The 19030-nt window shown below is 48.1% G+C and overlaps 1 protein-coding gene across 5 annotated transcripts in view; it reads right to left on the reverse strand.

The window, feature by feature from the left end:
• The window catches only part of TSGA10 (testis specific 10), a 505694-nt gene that overhangs the window by 136738 nt on the left and 349926 nt on the right, over nt 1-19030 (reverse strand). For all 5 annotated transcript variants that reach the window (XM_085622835.1, XM_085622834.1, XM_085622832.1 and 2 more), the window contains one exon: nt 16293-16495. In XM_085622835.1, the coding sequence (XP_085478961.1) occupies nt 16293-16495 (203 nt within the window). The remainder of the gene's footprint in view (nt 1-16292; nt 16496-19030) is intronic.

A 19030-nucleotide genomic window follows, 5' to 3' on the forward strand; every position in this document is an offset into this window, starting at 1 on the left:
GAGCCACAAAATGGTGGCCACCCATTGTCACCTGTGACATCACCAGAACCCACTGGAGGTTTCTAGAACCTTCTGTAACATTCTAGAACCCTGTGACAGTGGGAGGCAGTTTAGAATGTTGGGAGGCCATCTTAGAGTGGCAGTTGGCAACTGACTGGAGAGGAGAGAGGAGTGAGATAGAAGGAGGTCGGAGTAAGGCCGCGGGGGGGGGAAACCAGTGCTTGGAGTGGGGTCCAGAAACCCACCCTTGATGCTAGTCCCTACTGACCAAGCCCAGCCTAAAGCCCTGTGTGGGACCAAGACCAGAAGAACCATCTTAAGGAACTGAACATTTGAAACAGGCCTTAAAGAGGAAGAACTGCAAGTTCCTGACCTGTTCAGTGGTGTCCTCCTGGAGTCCTGACGTCGAGAAGCCTGGAGACCTCGGGCCGGAGGTAAAGAAGTGGCGCTGACAGAAAGCAGACGTCGTACCCGGAGCCGCCAGAGGTCGAGTGAGGGCGCCGACGGTGGTCGTGGAGAGGCACCGTAGGTCGAGTAGGGAGTCACCCGAGGTCGAGGTGAGGGCGCCGACGGAGGTCGTGGAGAGGCGCCGGAGGTCGAGTAAGGAGTTACCTGAGGTCGAGGTGAGGCGTCGACGGGGGAAGTGAAGTCCGCCCACCGGAGACGCCAGAAACTGAGGTGAAGCGCGCCGGAGGTCGGGAGTGGAGATCACACTCCGGAGACACCCGGAAGCGGGGAGACCGTGTCCCTGCGACGCCGGAAGGTGACATCGAGGCCGCCCAGCGACATCGAGTCAAGACCGCCCAGCGACATCGAGTCGAGACCGCCCAGCGACATCGAGTCGAGACCGCCCAGCGACATCGAGTCGAGACCGTCCAGCGACATCGAGTCGAGACCGCCCAGCGACATCGAGTCTAGACCGCCCAGCGACATCGAGTCGAGGCCGCCCAGCGACATCGATCCGGAGCCGCCTCACGGCGTCGACACGGCGCCGAGCGGAGCCGATCATCGTGAAAAGGGCAGTAAGTGGTAGAGGGGGCGTCTGAGGCCCCGTGGAACCCTAAAAGACTATTCTAGGGGCTAGAGGGGTGTTAGAACCAGCCTGGGGTGAACTAAGACTGGTGCAGTGACAACTGTGAGGGGCTATGTAGTTTGGAGGGCCAGACCATTAGGTTATCCTCATTCTGCCTCAGCTTAGGCCCCAGCCTTGACCAATCTAGGTGGGACACCCCCATGCCACCCAAATGACCACAAGCTGTGTATGGGCAAAGTGAGACCAAGTTACCTCATGAAAGTGATCTGATCTGTAACTGTCATTGATTGCTTTTCCTTATTTATTGAGGATGCTTTATTTATTGTCTACCACTAATTTATTCTTGCACTGTATTTATTGTCTGACTGTATTTATTTGCCGTCTGTATTTATTGCACATCTATTTATTCTTTGCTTAATGAGGACCTGAACCTATTTATTGAAATCCCAAAGTAGCATTGTTTATTTGACCTGCTCTTTTAAAGGAAAATCCTATTGTATTGTATTTATGTTATGAAACCTGCAACTAAGAGAAAATAAGATAAAGACATATATATTTTCATCTTGACTTCCATAATTTTTACGGTGTAGTGTCGTTTTTGGAACGGATGAACGCATGGTTATTGTGAGGGTGTGATGTACGCTTAACACGGTGCCTGACCCCCAACCGCTCGAGCCAAGCTACCACTGTGCTGGGAACCTGGTGACTGCTAACCCGGTTGCCCGGTTTCCAACATAAAATTGGTGTTCAGTGGTGGGATAGAGCTGTGCTTGCGTCTACTCGACAATAACTTTGGGTAGTCCATAGGCCTACACCGGGAGTTTTCTCCAATCGGACTTCCTAATTTTGAGTTTTGTTTTTTCCAAATTTACTTCTGGTGGTGGGAGGAGGTATTACAAAAGGTACCCCCCTGCATAGCTTCTGTAAGCAACTGTCTTCTATCCTGAGTGGGCAAAATGGAGTTTGTGTTGGAGGATGTGGAAACTTACACTGTGGCCCAACTCAGAGAGTTTTGTCAGCGAGAGGGGGTGTTTTGTCCCCAAGGTGCAAAGAAGGGTGAGCTCCAGACCAGCTTGAGGGCTTGGTGGGAGGCACGACGAGAAAGTAAGGTTGAGAAGGAGGACAGGGATGGAGAGCCTGACAGCGAGGGGGCTGGTTTGTACCAACCTGAGGTGGGGAACCTATTAGAGGGGCCCAGAACACTTTCAAGGAAGGGCAGCAGTGTCTCTAGTGGCGGCTTATCAGAGGCAGTATTAACTGACCGGAGGGAGAAAAGACAGCTCACATGGGAGTTGGCGAACCTGGAGAAAGAAAAGGAGGAACGGAGGATGGCTCACGAGTTGAGGCTCAGGGAGATAGATCTCCAGATCCTACGGGTCGGGGCACACACTGTTCCTAATGGTGGCAGCGAAGAAAGAGAAATCACCAGGGGACCCAAACCTTATTTGCCAAAAGACATAGTAGCCAGCTATAGTGCGGGAGATGACATCGCCAAGTGGCTAGTGGCCTATGAGGTCTCTTTAAGAGTCTATGGGGTTCCAGAGAAATATTGGGGAGGGGGATTGTACAAATACATGCCTCCAGCTGGCAGGGATACATTATTGGCCCTAGAGCAGGATGAGCAGACCCACTACCCCACCATGAAAGTGGCGCTCGTGAGGAAGTTTGGACTAACACCCGAGAAGTACAGACAGAAGTTCCGGGGTAGCCACAAACTGGGCACACAGAATTGGGTGGATTTCCTGGACTATGCAAAGAAGGCATTAGAGGGTTGGATACAGGGCAGCGAGGTGAGGGACTACGAGGGGTTGTTTGATTTGATGTTGAAGGAACACCTGCTCGAAAAATGTTTCCCCGAACTGCGTCAACACCTGGTGGATAGCAAGCTGACCAAACCCCGGAAGCTTGCTGAGGAGGCGGACATTTGGGCTAGTACCCGGATGTCCACAAGGGGGACTGGAGGGGACTCTCAAAAGACCGGACAGGGCGCCCCCCAGAAGAAAGAGGGAGGAGAAAAGAAAACGGAGTTCTCTAAAGGCCCCCAAAATAGTTTCCAAGGGAAGGGAACGGGATTCACCCCTAGGGCTAACCCACCCAGAAACCCTAATCCTGGCCAGAGTCAGCAGCCAAGGGTTGTCCATTGCTTCGAGTGCGGTGGTGTCGGACACTATAAGGGAGATGTGAAGTGCCTGAAAAGACCACCCCCTCCCATCGGAGGAAATGCCCCCGGAGTAGCTAGTGTAGTGCTCGGGGAGGAGATGCCTTTAGATAAGGGAAGGGAGTGGGCGGGTGTCACGTTAGTGTCCCTGGGAGAACGGGAGATGGTTCCTAAGATCCAGGTGCCCGCAAATACCACAAAGTGAGGGCAGTGGGTCACCATCAACGGCCAAAGAGGGGAGGCTCTGAGAGACACAGGAGCCAGTATGACTATGGTACGTAGCCAACTGGTGTCTCCAGAGCAGGTGATTCCCAATGTACTCCAACCTGCCGCGATGGCTGACGGCAGAATGGGCCACTATCCGGTGGCCGAGGTTCCATTTGAATGGGAAGGGGTTGCAGGGTTGCTTCGAGTTGCCGTAAGCCCTGTCGTGCCAGTCGATTGTCTGCTGGGGAATGACATGGAGCATAATGCTTGGAAGGAGGTGGAATACCGGACTCATGCTGAGATGCTGGGTACACCTGACTGGGCCTGTGTCAGCACAGGGTCTGCGACTACCCGGAGGGGGAGTTCATTTAGGCGGGAGCCTGGAACAAAGGCACCGCCGGCTGCCGACCAAGGGAAGAACCGAGGACAGGAGGAGCCTGCCTCGGCATCCGCGCCCCGTGTGACGGATAGGCCACCGGAGGTGGTGGACCAGGAGTCCGCGGAGGGGGATGTTACCGAACTGGAGAACCTACCCATCCCGGCCGAGTGGCACGTGGAGGGAGGGCCGACCAGGGAGGAATTCTGCAAGGGCCAGAGGGAGTGTCCTACCCTTGAGGGACTGAGGCGACAGGCCGAAGCCCAGGCAGCAGGGAACGTTGAGGGGAACTATAATATTTACTGGGAGGATGGCCTCCTCTACAGTGAACCCGAGGCACCCATGCACGGATCGTCACGGGCCTTGGTTGTCCCTCAACGTTATCGAGCCTTCCTCCTGGAATTGGCTCATGAAATCCCCTTGGCAGGACACCTGGGGCAAGACAAGACCTTTGCCCGGCTTGTCCCGCACTTTTATTGGCCTCAAATGAAAGTGTCGTCCGACACCTACTGCCGGACGTGTGTGTCTTGTCAAGCCAGTGGGAAAACAGGGGTGAAGCTGAAAGCTCCCCTGGAACAACTTCCTGTCGTTAGCACCCCCTTTGAAAGGGTGGGCATCGACATTGTGGGTCCATTGGATCCGCCTACTACAGCTGGTCACAGGTTTATCCTGGTTCTGGTGGATCATGCCACACGGTACCCAGAGGCTATACCTCTGAGGACCATTACGGCACCTGTTGTGGCTAGGGCCCTGATGGGAATCTTTACCCGAGTGGGTTTTCCCAAGGAAGTTGTGTCCGACAGGGGGACCAACTTCATGTCAGCATATATGCGGGCCATGTGGAAGGAGTGTGGAGTGACCTACCGGTTCACCACCCCTTACCATCCCCAGACCAATGGTCTGGTGGAGAGGTTCAACAAAACCTTGAAAGGCATGATCAGAAGTCTGCCTGAAAGCCTGCGGAGGAAATGGGACGTCCTCCTACCCTGTCTTTTGTTTTCTTACAGGGAAGTGCCCCAGAAGGGAGTGGGCTTCAGCCCCTTCGAGCTTTTGTATGGGCACCCTGTGCGTGGACCTCTCAGCCTGGTGAGGGACGGATGGGAAAGAACTCCCAGAAAGCTTCCCCAGGACGTGGTGAGCTACATGCTGGCCTTCCGGAGCCAAATGGCTAAGTTGTGGAAGCAAGCTTCTGACAACTTGGAAGCCAGCCAAGCAGTGATGAAGGCGTGGTATGACCACAATGCTCACCCGATGGAATTGGAGCCTGGCCAGAAGGTGTGGGTGATCGAACCAGGAGAGCTTAGCGCCCTCCAGGATCGCTGGTCAGGACCCTTTGAGGTGTTGGAGAAGAAGGGTAAGGCTACCTACTTGGTGGATCTGAAGACCCCTCGCCACCCGATACGGGTCCTGCATGCCAACCGCCTCAAACCCCACCATGAGAGGCCCGAAGTCATATTGCTGATGGTGACTGACGGAGCAGAGGACGTGGAAAGCGAGCCTCTCCCCGACTTATTTGCGTCTCAAGAGAAGGATGGGTTGGTGGAGGGAATGATTCTCTCTCCGTCCCTAACTCCTGAACAGCAGGAGGACTGCCGCCAGGTCCTGGGGCAGTACTCTTCGTTGTTCTCCCTTGTTCCGGGTAGGACTCACCTGTGCGTCCATGACGTGGACACAGGAGACAGCCCACCTGTGAAGTCGAAGATCTACCGGATGACAGACAAGGTGAAGGCCAGCATTCACAGTGAAGTCACTAAGATGCTGGAGCTAGGAGTGATTGAACCTTCCAGCAGCCCCTGGTCTAGTCCGGTGGTATTAGTACCAAAAGCTGTACCACCGGGTGCCCAACCGGAACTGAGGTTCTGTGTGGACTACCGGGGACTGAACTCAGTAACCAAGACTGATGCTCATCCGATTCCAAGGGCGGATGAACTGATTGACCGGCTGGGAGCTGCCCAATATCTAAGTACCTTTGACCTTACTTCCGGGTACTGGCAGATCTCTCTGACTGATGGAGCTAAGGAAAGGTCAGCCTTCTCCACGCCCAAGGGCCACTACCAGTTCTGCGTGATGCCCTTTGGGCTCAAGAACGCACCTGCCACGTTTCAGCGTCTGGTGAACCAGATCCTCGCCGGAATGGAGAGTTTCTCTGCTGCTTATCTGGACGACATTGCCGTCTTCAGTAACAGCTGGGAGGATCACTTGCGTCACCTGCAAACTGTTCTCCAGGCCCTAACGATTAAGGCCAGTAAATGCCAGATCGGGCAGGGGTCGGTAGTGTACCTTGGACACTTGGTGGGTAGGGGAGCGGTGCAACCCCTCCAGGCGAAAATCGAGGCCATCATGGCATGGGAACCCCCCAAGACTCAGACTGAGGTCCGAGCTTTTCTGGGCCTCACCGGATATTACCGCCGCTTCGTGAAGGGGTATGGTACCATTGTGGCCCCCCCTCACGGAGCTTACGTCCAAGAAGAAACCTCGACGGGTAGTCTGGACGGAGGCTTGTCAGCAGGCCTTTGTGAAACTGAAGCAAGCCATGTGCGAGGCCCCGGTCTTAAGGGCCCCAGACTTTTCCAAGGAGTTCATTGTCCAGACGGATGCATCGGAACATGGCATTGGGGCAGTGTTATCGCAACTCAATGAAGAGGGTCTGGATCAACCCGTGGTCTTCCTATCCGGGAGACTACTTCCCAGGGAACAGAAGTGGAGTGCAATAGAGCGTGAAGCCTTTGCAGTGGTATGGGCTCTGAAGAAGTTGCGGCCATACCTGTTTGGCTCGCACTTCCTAGTTCAGACCGACCACAGACCCCTTCGGTGGCTGATGCAGATGAAGGGGGAGAATCCCATGTTGCTAAGGTGGTCTATTTCCCTACAGGGAATGGACTTTCAGGTGGAACATCGGCCTGGGGTGGACCACGCCAATGCAGACGGTCTCTCAAGGTATTTCCGCCTTAGTGATGAGAACTCCCAAGGGGTTGGGTAGCTCTCCCCACTTTCAGCTGGGGGGGACGCGTGTTAGACCTGTCAGCCCTTTGGGTGGTCCCTCCTCATCATTATTTATTTTGTTCCACTTCTGCCTCAAACCCTGTTATAATTTTTCCTTTTTGGGAACCACCAGACTTTTTAGTGTTGATGCAGGGTCAGGGAGCCATTTTCCCTACCCCTGGAACTTCTGTCTGAGGGCCTGAGCCACAAAATGGTGGCCACCCATTGTCACCTGTGACATCACCAGAACCCACTGGAGGTTTCTAGAACCTTCTGTAACATTCTAGAACCCTGTGACAGTGGGAGGCAGTTTAGAATGTTGGGAGGCCATCTTAGAGTGGCAGTTGGCAACTGACTGGAGAGGAGAGAGGAGTGAGATAGAAGGAGGTCGGAGTAAGGCAGCAGGGGTGGAAACCAGTGCTTGGAGTGGGGTCCAGAAACCCACCCTTGATGCTAGTCCCTACTGACCAAGCCCAGCCTAAAGCCCTGTGTGGGACCAAGACCAGAAGAACCATCTTAAGGAACTGAACATTTGAAACAGGCCTTAAAGAGGAAGAACAGCAAGTTCCTGACCTGTTCAGTGGTGTCCTCCTGGAGTCCTGACGTCGAGAAGCCTGGAGACCTGGGGCCGGAGGTAAAGAAGCGGCGCTGACAGAAAGCAGACGTCGTACCCGGAGCCGCCAGAGGTCGAGTGAGGGCGCCGACGGAGGTCGTGGAGAGGCACCGTAGGTCGAGTAGGGAGTCACCCGAGGTCGAGGTGAGGGCGCCGACGGAGGTCGTGGAGAGGCGCCGGAGGTCGAGTAAGGAGTTACCTGAGGTCGAGGTGAGGCGTCGACGGGGGAAGTGAAGTCCGCCCACCGGAGACGCCAGAAACTGAGGTGAAGCGCGCCGGAGGTCGGGAGTGGAGATCGCACTCCGGAGACACCCGGAAGCGGGGAGACCGTGTCTCTGCGACGCCGGAAGGTGACATCGAGGCCGCCCAGCGACATCGAGTCAAGACCGCCCAGCGACATCGAGTCGAGACCGCCCAGCGACATCGAGTCGAGACCGTCCAGCGACATCGAGTCGAGACCGCCCAGCGACATCGAGTCGAGACCGCCCAGCGACATCGAGTCGAGGCCGCCCAGCGACATCGATCCGGAGCCGCCTCACGAGGTCGACACGGCGCCGAGCGGAGCCGATCATCGTGAAAAGGGCAGTAAGTGGTAGAGGGGGCGTCTGAGGCCCCGTGGAGCCCTAAAAGACCATTCTAGGGGCTAGAGGGGTGTTAGAACCAGCCTGGGAGTGCCAGGGGTGAACTAAGACTGGTGCAGTGACAACTGTGAGGGGCTGTGTAGTTTGGAGGGCCAGACCATTAGGTTATCCTCATTCTGCCTCAGCTTAGGCCCCAGCCTTGACCAATCAAGGTGGGACACCCCCATGCCACCCAAATGACCACAAGCTGTGTATGGGCAAAGTAAGACCAAGTTACCTCATGAAAGTGATCTGATCTGTAACTGTCATTGATTGCTTTTCCTTATTTATTGAGGATGCTTTATTTATTGTCTACCACTAATTTATTCTTGCACTGTATTTATTGTCTGACTGTATTTATTTGCCGTCTGTATTTATTGCACATCTATTTATTCTTTGCTTAATGAGGACCTGAACCTATTTATTGAAATCCCAAAGTAGCATTGTTTATTTGACCTGCTCTTTTAAAGGAAAATCCTATTGTATTGTATTTATGTTATGAAACCTGCAACTAAGAGAAAATAAGATAAAGACATATATATTTTCATCTTGACTTCCATAATTTTTACGGTGTAGTGTCGTTTTTGGAACGGATGAACGCATGGTTATTGTGAGGGTGTGACGTACGCTTAACACGGTGCCTGACCCCCAACCGCTCGAGCCAAGCTACCGTGCTGGGAACCTGGTGACTGCTAACCCGGTTGCCCGGTTTCCAACAGGAGGAAATTAGAGTTATTTGAGGTGTGTCAGTGAGTGGAAGTTAGAAGTAAACATGTTTTTGAAATTGAATTATAGTAGGATCCGTTAACACTGAATCTGTTGGCATTTCTCTTTTCTAGGCTGGTGCGCAAATTGTACAATTGAAGACTGGAGCAGGACGAGAATGTGTGAATGGATTTTGGATCAAGATAAGAAAAGTTTGAGACCTCATGGATGGATCAATTGTTGCTATTATATGTGAAGCCATTTAAGTCAGTGTGGACACCATCTGTTTAAATGTGGGTTTGCTTGGTCAATTGATGAGGGTACTGATGTGCCTGCCTTTAGAGCACATTCTGTTACTGGAACTATTCAGTCGAAAGAAACGTTTGTGATGAAAGGTTGGAGAAAATTCTCAGGTCAGCTGATTAGTCTTCCACCTTTCTATTCTAAACATATTGTACATGTCTCATAGAGGACTATCCTGAGGCTTCAAACCTGCAAATAAAGTGAATATCTGCCCCAAACATAAAAGTGATGAATTTCTCAGCTTATGACATTAAGACTGGGATTTGTTTGAATAAATGGAATCTCAAATTATCCCTCTGAAAGTTGCCCACCCTGATATTTCGATTTGCTTAGACATATCAATAGGATATAGGCTTGTTTTGCTTCTAAGTGCAAGTATTTTCCAGTGTTATTAAAAACATATTGTTGTTGTTTTGTGAGCACGTTTGTGGAGAATGTGATGGAATAAAGATTTAATATTCAATTACTAAGGATCCACAGAAGATCATTCCTGCAGCATGATAACGACAAGGTTTACTTTTTTTATTGTTGGAATATTTGTTTAAAGAGTTCATTCTTAAGAATTATGAGGAGTAATTGTTGATGAATGTTTATATGGAGTTTTAACAGCATAAAAAGTCAGCATTCTAGAAACGTGAGCGTGTTTTCAGGAATTTTTATTCGAATAGTCTTGCCATTTATATTCTATTTTGCTGTTAGGATAGTAGTCATGAAATAGTAATGCACGTAATCTGACCTTATATGTCTTTAATAAAATCCATATCTTTACACTAAGTTTGGAAAATAGCCATTTTAAACAACATTAAACACTCCCTCCTCTGTCCAAGTTATAAATAGATACATTTCTAACACATGTAGTGAAAGTGTCAAAAAGCAATTCTTTTGTTTGATGCTGATGTTTAAGTCAGAACATGATTTATCTGTTTGCTCATTAAAGGATATAATGAGTTTTGCTACAGATCATTGTAGGATGATAGTTGTGGAATTTATCTTAGCAAAATTTGCCTTAGGTGATTTATGCCTTTAACTGTATACTCTAGATTTGAACCTGGGCCTTTGTTGGTTTGTTTACACAACAAGGGAGCCTAGGGGGCTAACAGGGTAGGTGGCCCCCCACTCACAATCCTGAAATACAACAAGACCTACCCTATGAACAAGTTTATAAAAATTTCTTAAGTAGTGAGCAGGTACTCAATCTATGTAGTGCCTGCCTGACTCTACGTCACTGGTGTGCTTACCACATGTATCATAAAAACATTGTGTCAAATGGTGCTATAAAAACCTTACTAGTGATTAGTTCTTGTTCAAGATAAGTAGAGAAAGTAAAAAAGGTGTGATAGGACGACAGCGCCTCACGGAAGCAGCCCCAACGAGGTATGCGTAGACTGGTACTCGCCTACTACCTCCTATTGTCATCATCGGTCGCTGCCGCCCAAACAGAAATAGTAAAGGTGGAACAGAAATGTGTAGTATACTGCACTCAAACTCTACGTGATGGTCCTAATGACTCCTATCTTATCAGGCAACCTATGTGTTGCGGTGGTGTGAGCTAATCTGCAAAAACAGGAAGTGTCGACCCAGATTTGGTGAGTTGAGCCTGATCAGGACTCGAGTCACTCAGAAGTAAAACCGAGCAGCATAACACTAGCTATATGGTGCTTTATTCTCAGCTGTGTCGCTTGCTCATTTAAAAACCAACATGTTTCGTTGCCGTATTACTTTACCGGCAACTTCATCAGGGCTTGGGTCGACTGGTCTCTCTGCGAACGCTAATGTGTACCAGCGATATCTTTAAATCAGCACCCTCGAGGTGCTGTGTAGCGGCATACCTGCACCTCCATCATGTAAGTGTCTTGGGTATTTGTATACCGGCCCTTTTGGCTGTTAAAACCAGAGCTGCGGAACTTTGTTTCTCGTCAGTCTGAGCCTCGGGTCGGATCGAGGGCGAGTTACGACCCGAGGCTCAGACTGACGAGAAACAAAGTTCCGCAGCTCTGGTTTTAACAGCCAAAAGGGCCGGTATACAAATACCCAAGACACTTACATGATGGAGGTGCAGGTATGCCGCTACACAGCACCTCGAGGGTGCTGATTTAAAGATATCGCTGGTACACATTAGCGTTCGCAGAGAGACCAGTCGACCCAAGCCCTGATGAAGTTGCCGGTAAAGTAATACGGCAACGAAACATGTTGGTTTTTAAATGAGCAAGCGACACAGCTGAGAATAAAGCACCATATAGCTAGTGTTATGCTGCTCGGTTTTACTTCTGAGTGACTCGAGTCCTGATCAGGCTCAACTCACCAAATCTGGGTCGACACTTCCTGTTTTTGCAGATTAGCTCACACCACCGCAACACATAGGTTGCCTGATAAGATAGGAGTCATTAGGACCATCACGTAGAGTTTGAGTGCAGTATACTACACATTTCTGTTCCACCTTTACTATTTCTGTTTGGGCGGCAGCGACCGATGATGACAATAGGAGGTAGTAGGCGAGTACCAGTCTACGCATACCTCGTTGGGGCTGCTTCCGTGAGGCGCTGTCGTCCTATCACACCTTTTTTACTTTCTCTACTTATCTTGAACAAGAACTAATCACTAGTAAGGTTTTTATAGCACCATTTGACACAATGTTTTTATGATACATGTGGTAAGCACACCAGTGACGTAGAGTCAGGCAGGCACTACATAGATTGAGTACCTGCTCACTACTTAAGAAATTTTTATAAACTTGTTCATAGGGTAGGTCTTGTTGTATTTCACCTTTGTTGGTTTGTACCTTCACTTACAACCAGGGGCGTTGCCCCACTAACCACATGGCCACGGAGGAAGATTAACTTCACAGCCAGGCACGTTCCGACTCGAAATCCGAGTCAGTCAGGAGGACGCGTCGCTGAAGGGGTTGGGGCAGCACTGGAAGGTTGGGTTTGTCGTTGACTTCATTTCACTGAGTGACAGCAGCAGGGCAGGCCCAGTGCGCATGCTTTGGTTTTGGCTGATAATTTTTCTGACCAGCCCGAACATGCGCAGTAGTATAGCCTGCAGTGCCCTGCATTAGGAGGGAGCGAGGGCGAGGGCTGTCACTGGCCAGTGGCCGCAGCCCCCGGTCTCCTATGGGCAGAGACAGTCCGTGCTCTAGCCAATCCTGGCGCTGCTGGAGCAGCGTCTGGATTGGTTGAGAGGGGTTGCACGGTGCACCAGCCACTCACGAAGGCGCCAACACGGCGGCAGAGCCCGGCACAGGAACACACAGCAGATGCGGCGCGGACCCGGCGGCGGTCAGGTAAGTTTTCACTTTTTAAAAAAAACTTTATTTTTAAACTCCCCCCTGGCCCCCCACCCTCGCATGACCCCCCTGCACAACCCCCCCGCGACCCCTTTCCGCACATATTGCGAGCCGCAACTGTCCTACACGAATACCACTGCACTGGGGCTCGGCTCATTATGTGCATCAAAGACTGAAGAGTGAGACGGGCAGGCTGCCTTTCCTCGTGAGCTGGGGATCGCGAGGGTCAGTGGGATGTGGGACTCTGGGGCCCCGAGGGTTGGGGTCGTGAGGGCAGAAGGGTGCACACTGCCGTGCAGCCCTCCAGATAACGTATGTGCTTGGCTCCTACGTGGAGTTCTCTGAGGGTGGCCACATTAGACCGTCTGCCCAGTAAACCGTTACCATCGCGGTAAAGAAGCGCTAATGTATAAGCTTAAACGGTGATGGATCAAACCCAGATCTGTTGACTGGGTGTGAGTGTTTGATTGGTTCTGATGCTCCGTCCATCACCACCCCCTTTTGTACCGCTTTGTTCGCCATAAATTGGCAGGGTATGCTCAGACGTGAGTCCCTTGCTCACTTTGCCACTGGATTCAAGCAAGCCTGGCTGAAGACGGCTGAAATGCCAGAAACCGGTCCTAGGAAGCTTGTTTCCGGTCCAGGGAAGGCATGGCTTGGCAGTTCGGGCTGGACTGTTCCCATGAGGCACAGGGTCAGACTGATTTGCATATGGCCATGTCTGAACTGGGGTGGCAGAGTGGGCTAAAGAACGGTGATGGATCAAACCCAGATCTGTTGACTGGGTGTGAGTGTTTGATTGGTTCTGATGCTCCGTCCATCACCACCCCCTTTTGTACCGCAATGTATAAGCTTAAATGTCACCCTGCGGTGTCTTGTGTTCTTTTCTTTATTTGAAACTACACAAGTTCAGCTGAAATACCTGTTGACTGTGGTACCTTGGGAGTGGTAATAACACGAGACAATTTACTTTACATCTTTATCCAACTCGCCGCCGTTTTCTGGAATGTGCTTTCATTCTTGCCTGACTGACTGCATATGTTTCTGCACTGTAACACATGTCAAGTGACACAGGACTGTCCCATTGATGCAAATGTCCCGCTTTCAATAAGACGCATGATATGTTATTTTTTACAATTTACAAACACTGACAATGTTGTTGCACAATGGAACTAAGGCAAAGTGGGCTAAAATGATTGCACAGGAGCACACGATGTGGTCTGGATAGTAAAGTAGTAAAATGTGTCATATTTATGTGTGGGCTGGAGTTATCATCAGCCTGGTGCTTCTATTGGTGTGCTGGGGAACAGTCGGCATTTTATTTAGTTATTGAGTTTTATATAGCGCGAACATGACCCTTTTGGGTATCAGTACATTTCAAAATATGTTTATTGTGTGAGACTGTGACCCATAATCTCACGTTTAAATGTATCTTTAATGTAAGGGAATTAGAATTTAGTGGCTCTAATCTCATTGCTCACAATGCACCTTCTGTGCCCAGCCATGGTTGTGAAACTGATTTGTCGTTTAGTCCCATACATTTTCACTCTATTTTATGACACATCACACGAGGGTGTGGTTGCTCATAGTGATTCTCGTTGGTTGCTTCTTCTGGGATTGTGCATGATATCATTTGGAGTGGCTTGAAACACATGTTGCATTTACTGGATTGATGTGTAAAATGAGAAGCATAAGTCTATTTTTACCATCAGAGAGCGATGGACTCATCTACTCACTGCTTTGTAATCTGTGCTGTCCCTGTGCTTTAGTTTGCCCTCTTTTCAATTGCTATATGTTTGTGTAGTGTATTCCATCTCGTGGGGTGTGACAGGGTATGTTTGTGCTGTTTATATTTTAATTCTGGATGTGAGGAAACTAGATTATTGCAATTTCAATGCAATGTATTGTCGTGTTTGTTTTTTAAACCTGTGTTAAGATTGTTGCTGTACACGTGAACGCACTGCTTGATACGAAAGCTCATGCGCACCTCCACAGGGGCCCTACTTTAGTCGTCTGTTCGGTGCTAGGAGTGTTCCCCATAGTAAGGGACTGCGTTGGAAAGAGATAAGAGGTATAATACATACAAAAATCTCGAGTAGAAAAAGTAACTGCAGTTAATTGTTTTTGATCACCCCAGTCCTTTATAATAATACAGTTATCTTTTCTTAAATGTGTATTATGAATTAGACGGTTATGTTGTGTAGCTGTATGACTATGAGTACAACACTGGATGAGCTGTATGCCCTCATGAGTGAGGGTTGAGTTGAGTAGTGTGAATACACTGGATGAGTGGTATGCCCTTCTGAGTGCAGGGTGAGCAGTCTACTTTTGTGAGTGTAGGGAGAGCGAAACAGTGTGCATCTTTGAGTGCAGTGCAGTGAAGGGTGAGTTATGTCTGTGTGAGTGCAGGTTGAGCAGTGTGCCTGTGTGAGTCCAGGGTGAGTTATGTGGATGGGTGAATGCAGGCTTAGTGATGTGTCAGGGAAGGGTGAGTAATGGGTCTATGAGTGCAGGGTGAATAGTGTGCCTATGTGAATGCAGGGAAAGTGATGCATCTGTGCAAGTGCAAAGAGACGTGTCTGGCTACTCCCAGAGATGTGTTCCCCAAGCCACCTCTTTCTCAAATTTGCTTGAAAATGCACCATTTGCCCACTCTTTTTTCAAAAAATTTCCCTGTAGGTGGTTCCGGCTCGCTTGCTACTCTCCCTCGCTACAGTGCAGTATTTACGGCTCACCACTTTCAAATGCCACCAGCCGCCCCTGCTTACAACAAATGTGCCTAAGAAGTATCTATAAAAGGATTTAAGTTTAGGAAGTGGTATGTCACATTAGGTGCCAGTCAAACTGGTGGAAATGATTACAGGGATAAAAGGAAAGATCCGGAGGGACCAATAAGCTTGTAATTGAGGCTGGCCATAGGAGAAAGTAATTTTATATTTTCAATTTTCCTGCCTGATCAAATCTGAGATTAGGAAAATGTGACTACTTTGTTCATTAATCACAATGATCAATATGCTGTTGAATTTATAAAAATATTTCTGTCAAATAAATGAGTATAATTATGTATCAAGTTATACTGCAGCGTTTTCTACATAGCTACGAGCACGGTTTAAGAAATACCAGAGTAGCTACTGAAAAACTGAAGGGAATCTGCGTTTGTTATAAACCAGTGTCTGTGAAAATATAATGCATATACAAACATTACAAGCAAATTTACTATGAAATCTTTTGTTAAGAAGCATAAAAACACCTTCATTGTGAATTGAGATTTTTTGTATTAGTGCATGGTGTTAATAAAAAAAAGCCCATTCATTATTAAAAGCCTGTCAAAAATTGACATCTGTAAGCACAATTGGAGTTTCATACATTCGTTTTTGAAGTAGGGATGCAAAATGTTCTTTAAACAGTAAGCATGTTGTGTTTCAGTCTTAAATATTATGTAATTTATAAAAATTAAGCTATACAGTACTAAAATGCAGTAGTAAGTGCTAACAATGGGCTCGATTCACAAAAGTAATCTGAGACAAAATCCAAACTTTACGACTTTCGGTATTTACAAAAGGCATTTAGAAATAGTAAAGTTAGGATTCCTAACTTTACTACTAATAAACTGAGAAAAATCCTAACTTTACGACTTTCGGTATTCACAAAAGGTATTTAGTAGTAGTAAAGTTAGGAATCCTAACTTTACTACTACTAAATGCCTTTTGTGAATACCGAAAGTTGTAAAGTTAGGATTTTGTCTCAGATTACTTTTGTGAATCGGGCCCATTATGTTCAGTTATAGAACTTGTTACCAAGGGACCTAATACAATAGATATTGAGCACTCTGGTGTACTAGACTATTTCTATTTTCACTGAAATCAGCAATTTCCATACTGTTTCCACAGGGCACTTCAATCAAGTTTACATTTGCAATTGCTGATCCTAACATGGAAAATTACTTAATGACATTCAATGTACGCAGAGTGTGTTAATAACATTCCGTTTTGGCTTTTGCATTACTCACAATTTATTTTCCGATTGGGCCAATTTTCCTTTAAGGTGTTCGATTTCAGAATCCAGTTCCTGGGTAATCACCTGTGCCTGGAATTCCTTCTCCTGGTTTGAAACAAGTAAGGACTCCAGGTTTTTCAAGGAGATTCGTTCACTTCCCAGCTGTTTCCTGATGAGCTCTATTTCAGAATGTGTAGAAGCCAGTTCTTTCTGCAACTGCATGTCGTAAAAGTAGAAACTCTATTTACTTCACCAAAACATCTACCAGAACCAAACAATTGTCTGGTACGTAACACAACACATTATGAATTTTATTTCAAATATATCAATTCATCATAGTAAATATTGTGGTAATTAATCCCTATTTAATCATAATAGATCTGTGGGGAGAGAGATTACATTTGAAAAGATGACAGAGTACATGTGTGGCCCGACCTGAGCTCTGTTTCAGTCAAGCATATGCTCCTGTGGCTGTCCAGGAGTTGCCTTTCTATGGTCGTACATGAGATACAAGATGGATGATGTGGAGCACAGCGGAAAGCAAAGGGCCTTATGAACGAAGAGGACAACCGTAACCTGCACACACTCTTATGTCTCAGTCCCCTTCAATCTAAGATTCCAACTTATACAAATCCTTAGGGGTGAAGGCCAGCTGGAGCACCCATTCGATGTATACTATTTACAGAAAATATGAGGCAAAACATGTAGGTAGAGACATGGCTCTGGAAGGCCACAAACCAGCCTTAGCCCTAACCTAACTGAGGAGCTTGCAGCCCAAAATGGAAGTAATGCTTTGGTGCGAGTAAGCCATGAGGATACATAAGGCATGCTAATACGCTACAGGTGCCTTGGAGGCCAAGCACTGAGTAGGAAGGCTGCATTTGCATCTTTTCGACTGTGTAAAATGTGGTGTGTATCTCTTGTCAAACAAACAATGGAGTTCACTAAATCACTTCAATAATGAAAATAGTTTTACATAAACACCTATTTTGATTTGAAGGTATTTACTTGTTTTGTAATGTGTTTGTAACCACTCAATACTTGTTTTTAGGTAACGTGAATACAGGAGAGAGAGATGGGTTAGAACTACTTACATTGCAAAGACTGGTTGATAGGTAGCTACTCACCCATCTGTTAATGTTAATGTTATGGGGTATTTGTAAAGCGCACGGCTACTCCGAGGAGTGTCCCGGCGCTAAGAGGTCCCCCTTGAAAAGAGAGACAGTATGCACTCAAAATCCTACACGTCCCCATTACTGATGGAACAGCCAGGTCTTAAGTTGGTGCCTGAAACTAAGAAGCTCTCGTTCTTGTCTGAGGGAAAGAGGCAAAGTGTTCCATAGTCTTCCCACTACCACCTGGAAGGAGCGTCCCCCCTTCCTGGTTCGGATGAATTTTGGCACCAATAGCAAATGTTGGGCCGATGATCTCAAAGTCCTGGCTGGGGTATAAGGTAAAATTCTCTTTCTGATGTACTGAGCCCCACTGTTATGGACAGCTTTAAAGGGCAGTACAAGAGACTTAAAATCAATCCTATTTTTCACTGAAAGCCAGTGTAACGTTTTCAAATGAGTCGTCAAGTGAGTCCTAGGCCCTACCAGAGAAATCACTCTGGCTGCCGCATTTTGAACAACCTGTAGGCAGCCCAATAAATAATATGGGATGCCCAGTTATAACACATTTGCATAATCCAGCCTTGACATAATCAAGGCTTGGACCACAGTCTTCCTATGGGACAGTGACAGCAGTGGTAAGAAGTTTCTCATCATTTTTAGGAGTCTGAAACACATGCCAGCCACAGATTGAACCTGCGACTTCATGGAAAGATCTGAGTCAAGCATGACTCCTAGATTTCTAACAGTGGTGACTGGACTAGAGGTTGGAGGCTGATCCTGGGGCCACCAATTCTGCCATTCATCACCAGGGGTATGTCCGAAGAAGATTATTACAGTTTTGGCAGAATTGCATGACAGTTGGTTTTGTCGAAACCAGTCAAACACTTTAGTCAGGCATAGATGTATTGAATTGTCATTAAGCGGCTCGTCCTTCTTGTACGTGAACAACAGTTGGGAATCATTGGCATTAGTTATAACATTTGCCCCGTGTTGTTCCGCTAGGGGTGCCAATGGTGCCATATAAATATTAAATAAAGTTGGACTCAAAACAGCCCTGAGGCACTCCAACATTCAGTGATGGAATATCCACTGAGAAAGGTGGGGACCAGACAGATTGCTGACGGCCTTCCAAGAAAGAAGAAAACCACCTGAGAACCGTGCCCCCAAAGCCACATTCACTGAGTCTCTGTAGGAGTTGTCCATGGGGTACGGTATCAAAAGCCGCCGAAAGGTCCAGCAGTATCAATACTGCCTTACCTCCTCTATCAAGGGTGGATTGGATACTTTGTGACTTCCAGTAAGGCCGTTTCAGTACTATAATTTACTCTGAACCCCAATTGACTAGGATGAAGAGCATTTGTGGCCTCAATGAAGTCAGTGATAACCACATTCACATACTTCTCCAACGCCTTAGCGAAATAAAGGAAACAGTGTAATAGGCCTATAGTTGCTTACCACTGCTGGGTCAGCTGAGGGTTTCTTCAGTAGAGGGAGAATTTTACCCTGTTTCCACCTTGCTGGAACCTTTCCTTTTGACAAGGACAGGTTCAGGACTTGATTCACAGCTGGATTCAGAACCTCAGCGACAGATGCTACTATTTTCGCAGGGCATGGATCTGAAGGCGACCCAGACTTA

The sequence above is a fragment of the Triturus cristatus genome, chromosome 8 (assembly GCF_964204655.1).
Source record: "Triturus cristatus chromosome 8, aTriCri1.1, whole genome shotgun sequence".
Taxonomy (NCBI): domain Eukaryota; kingdom Metazoa; phylum Chordata; class Amphibia; order Caudata; family Salamandridae; genus Triturus; species Triturus cristatus.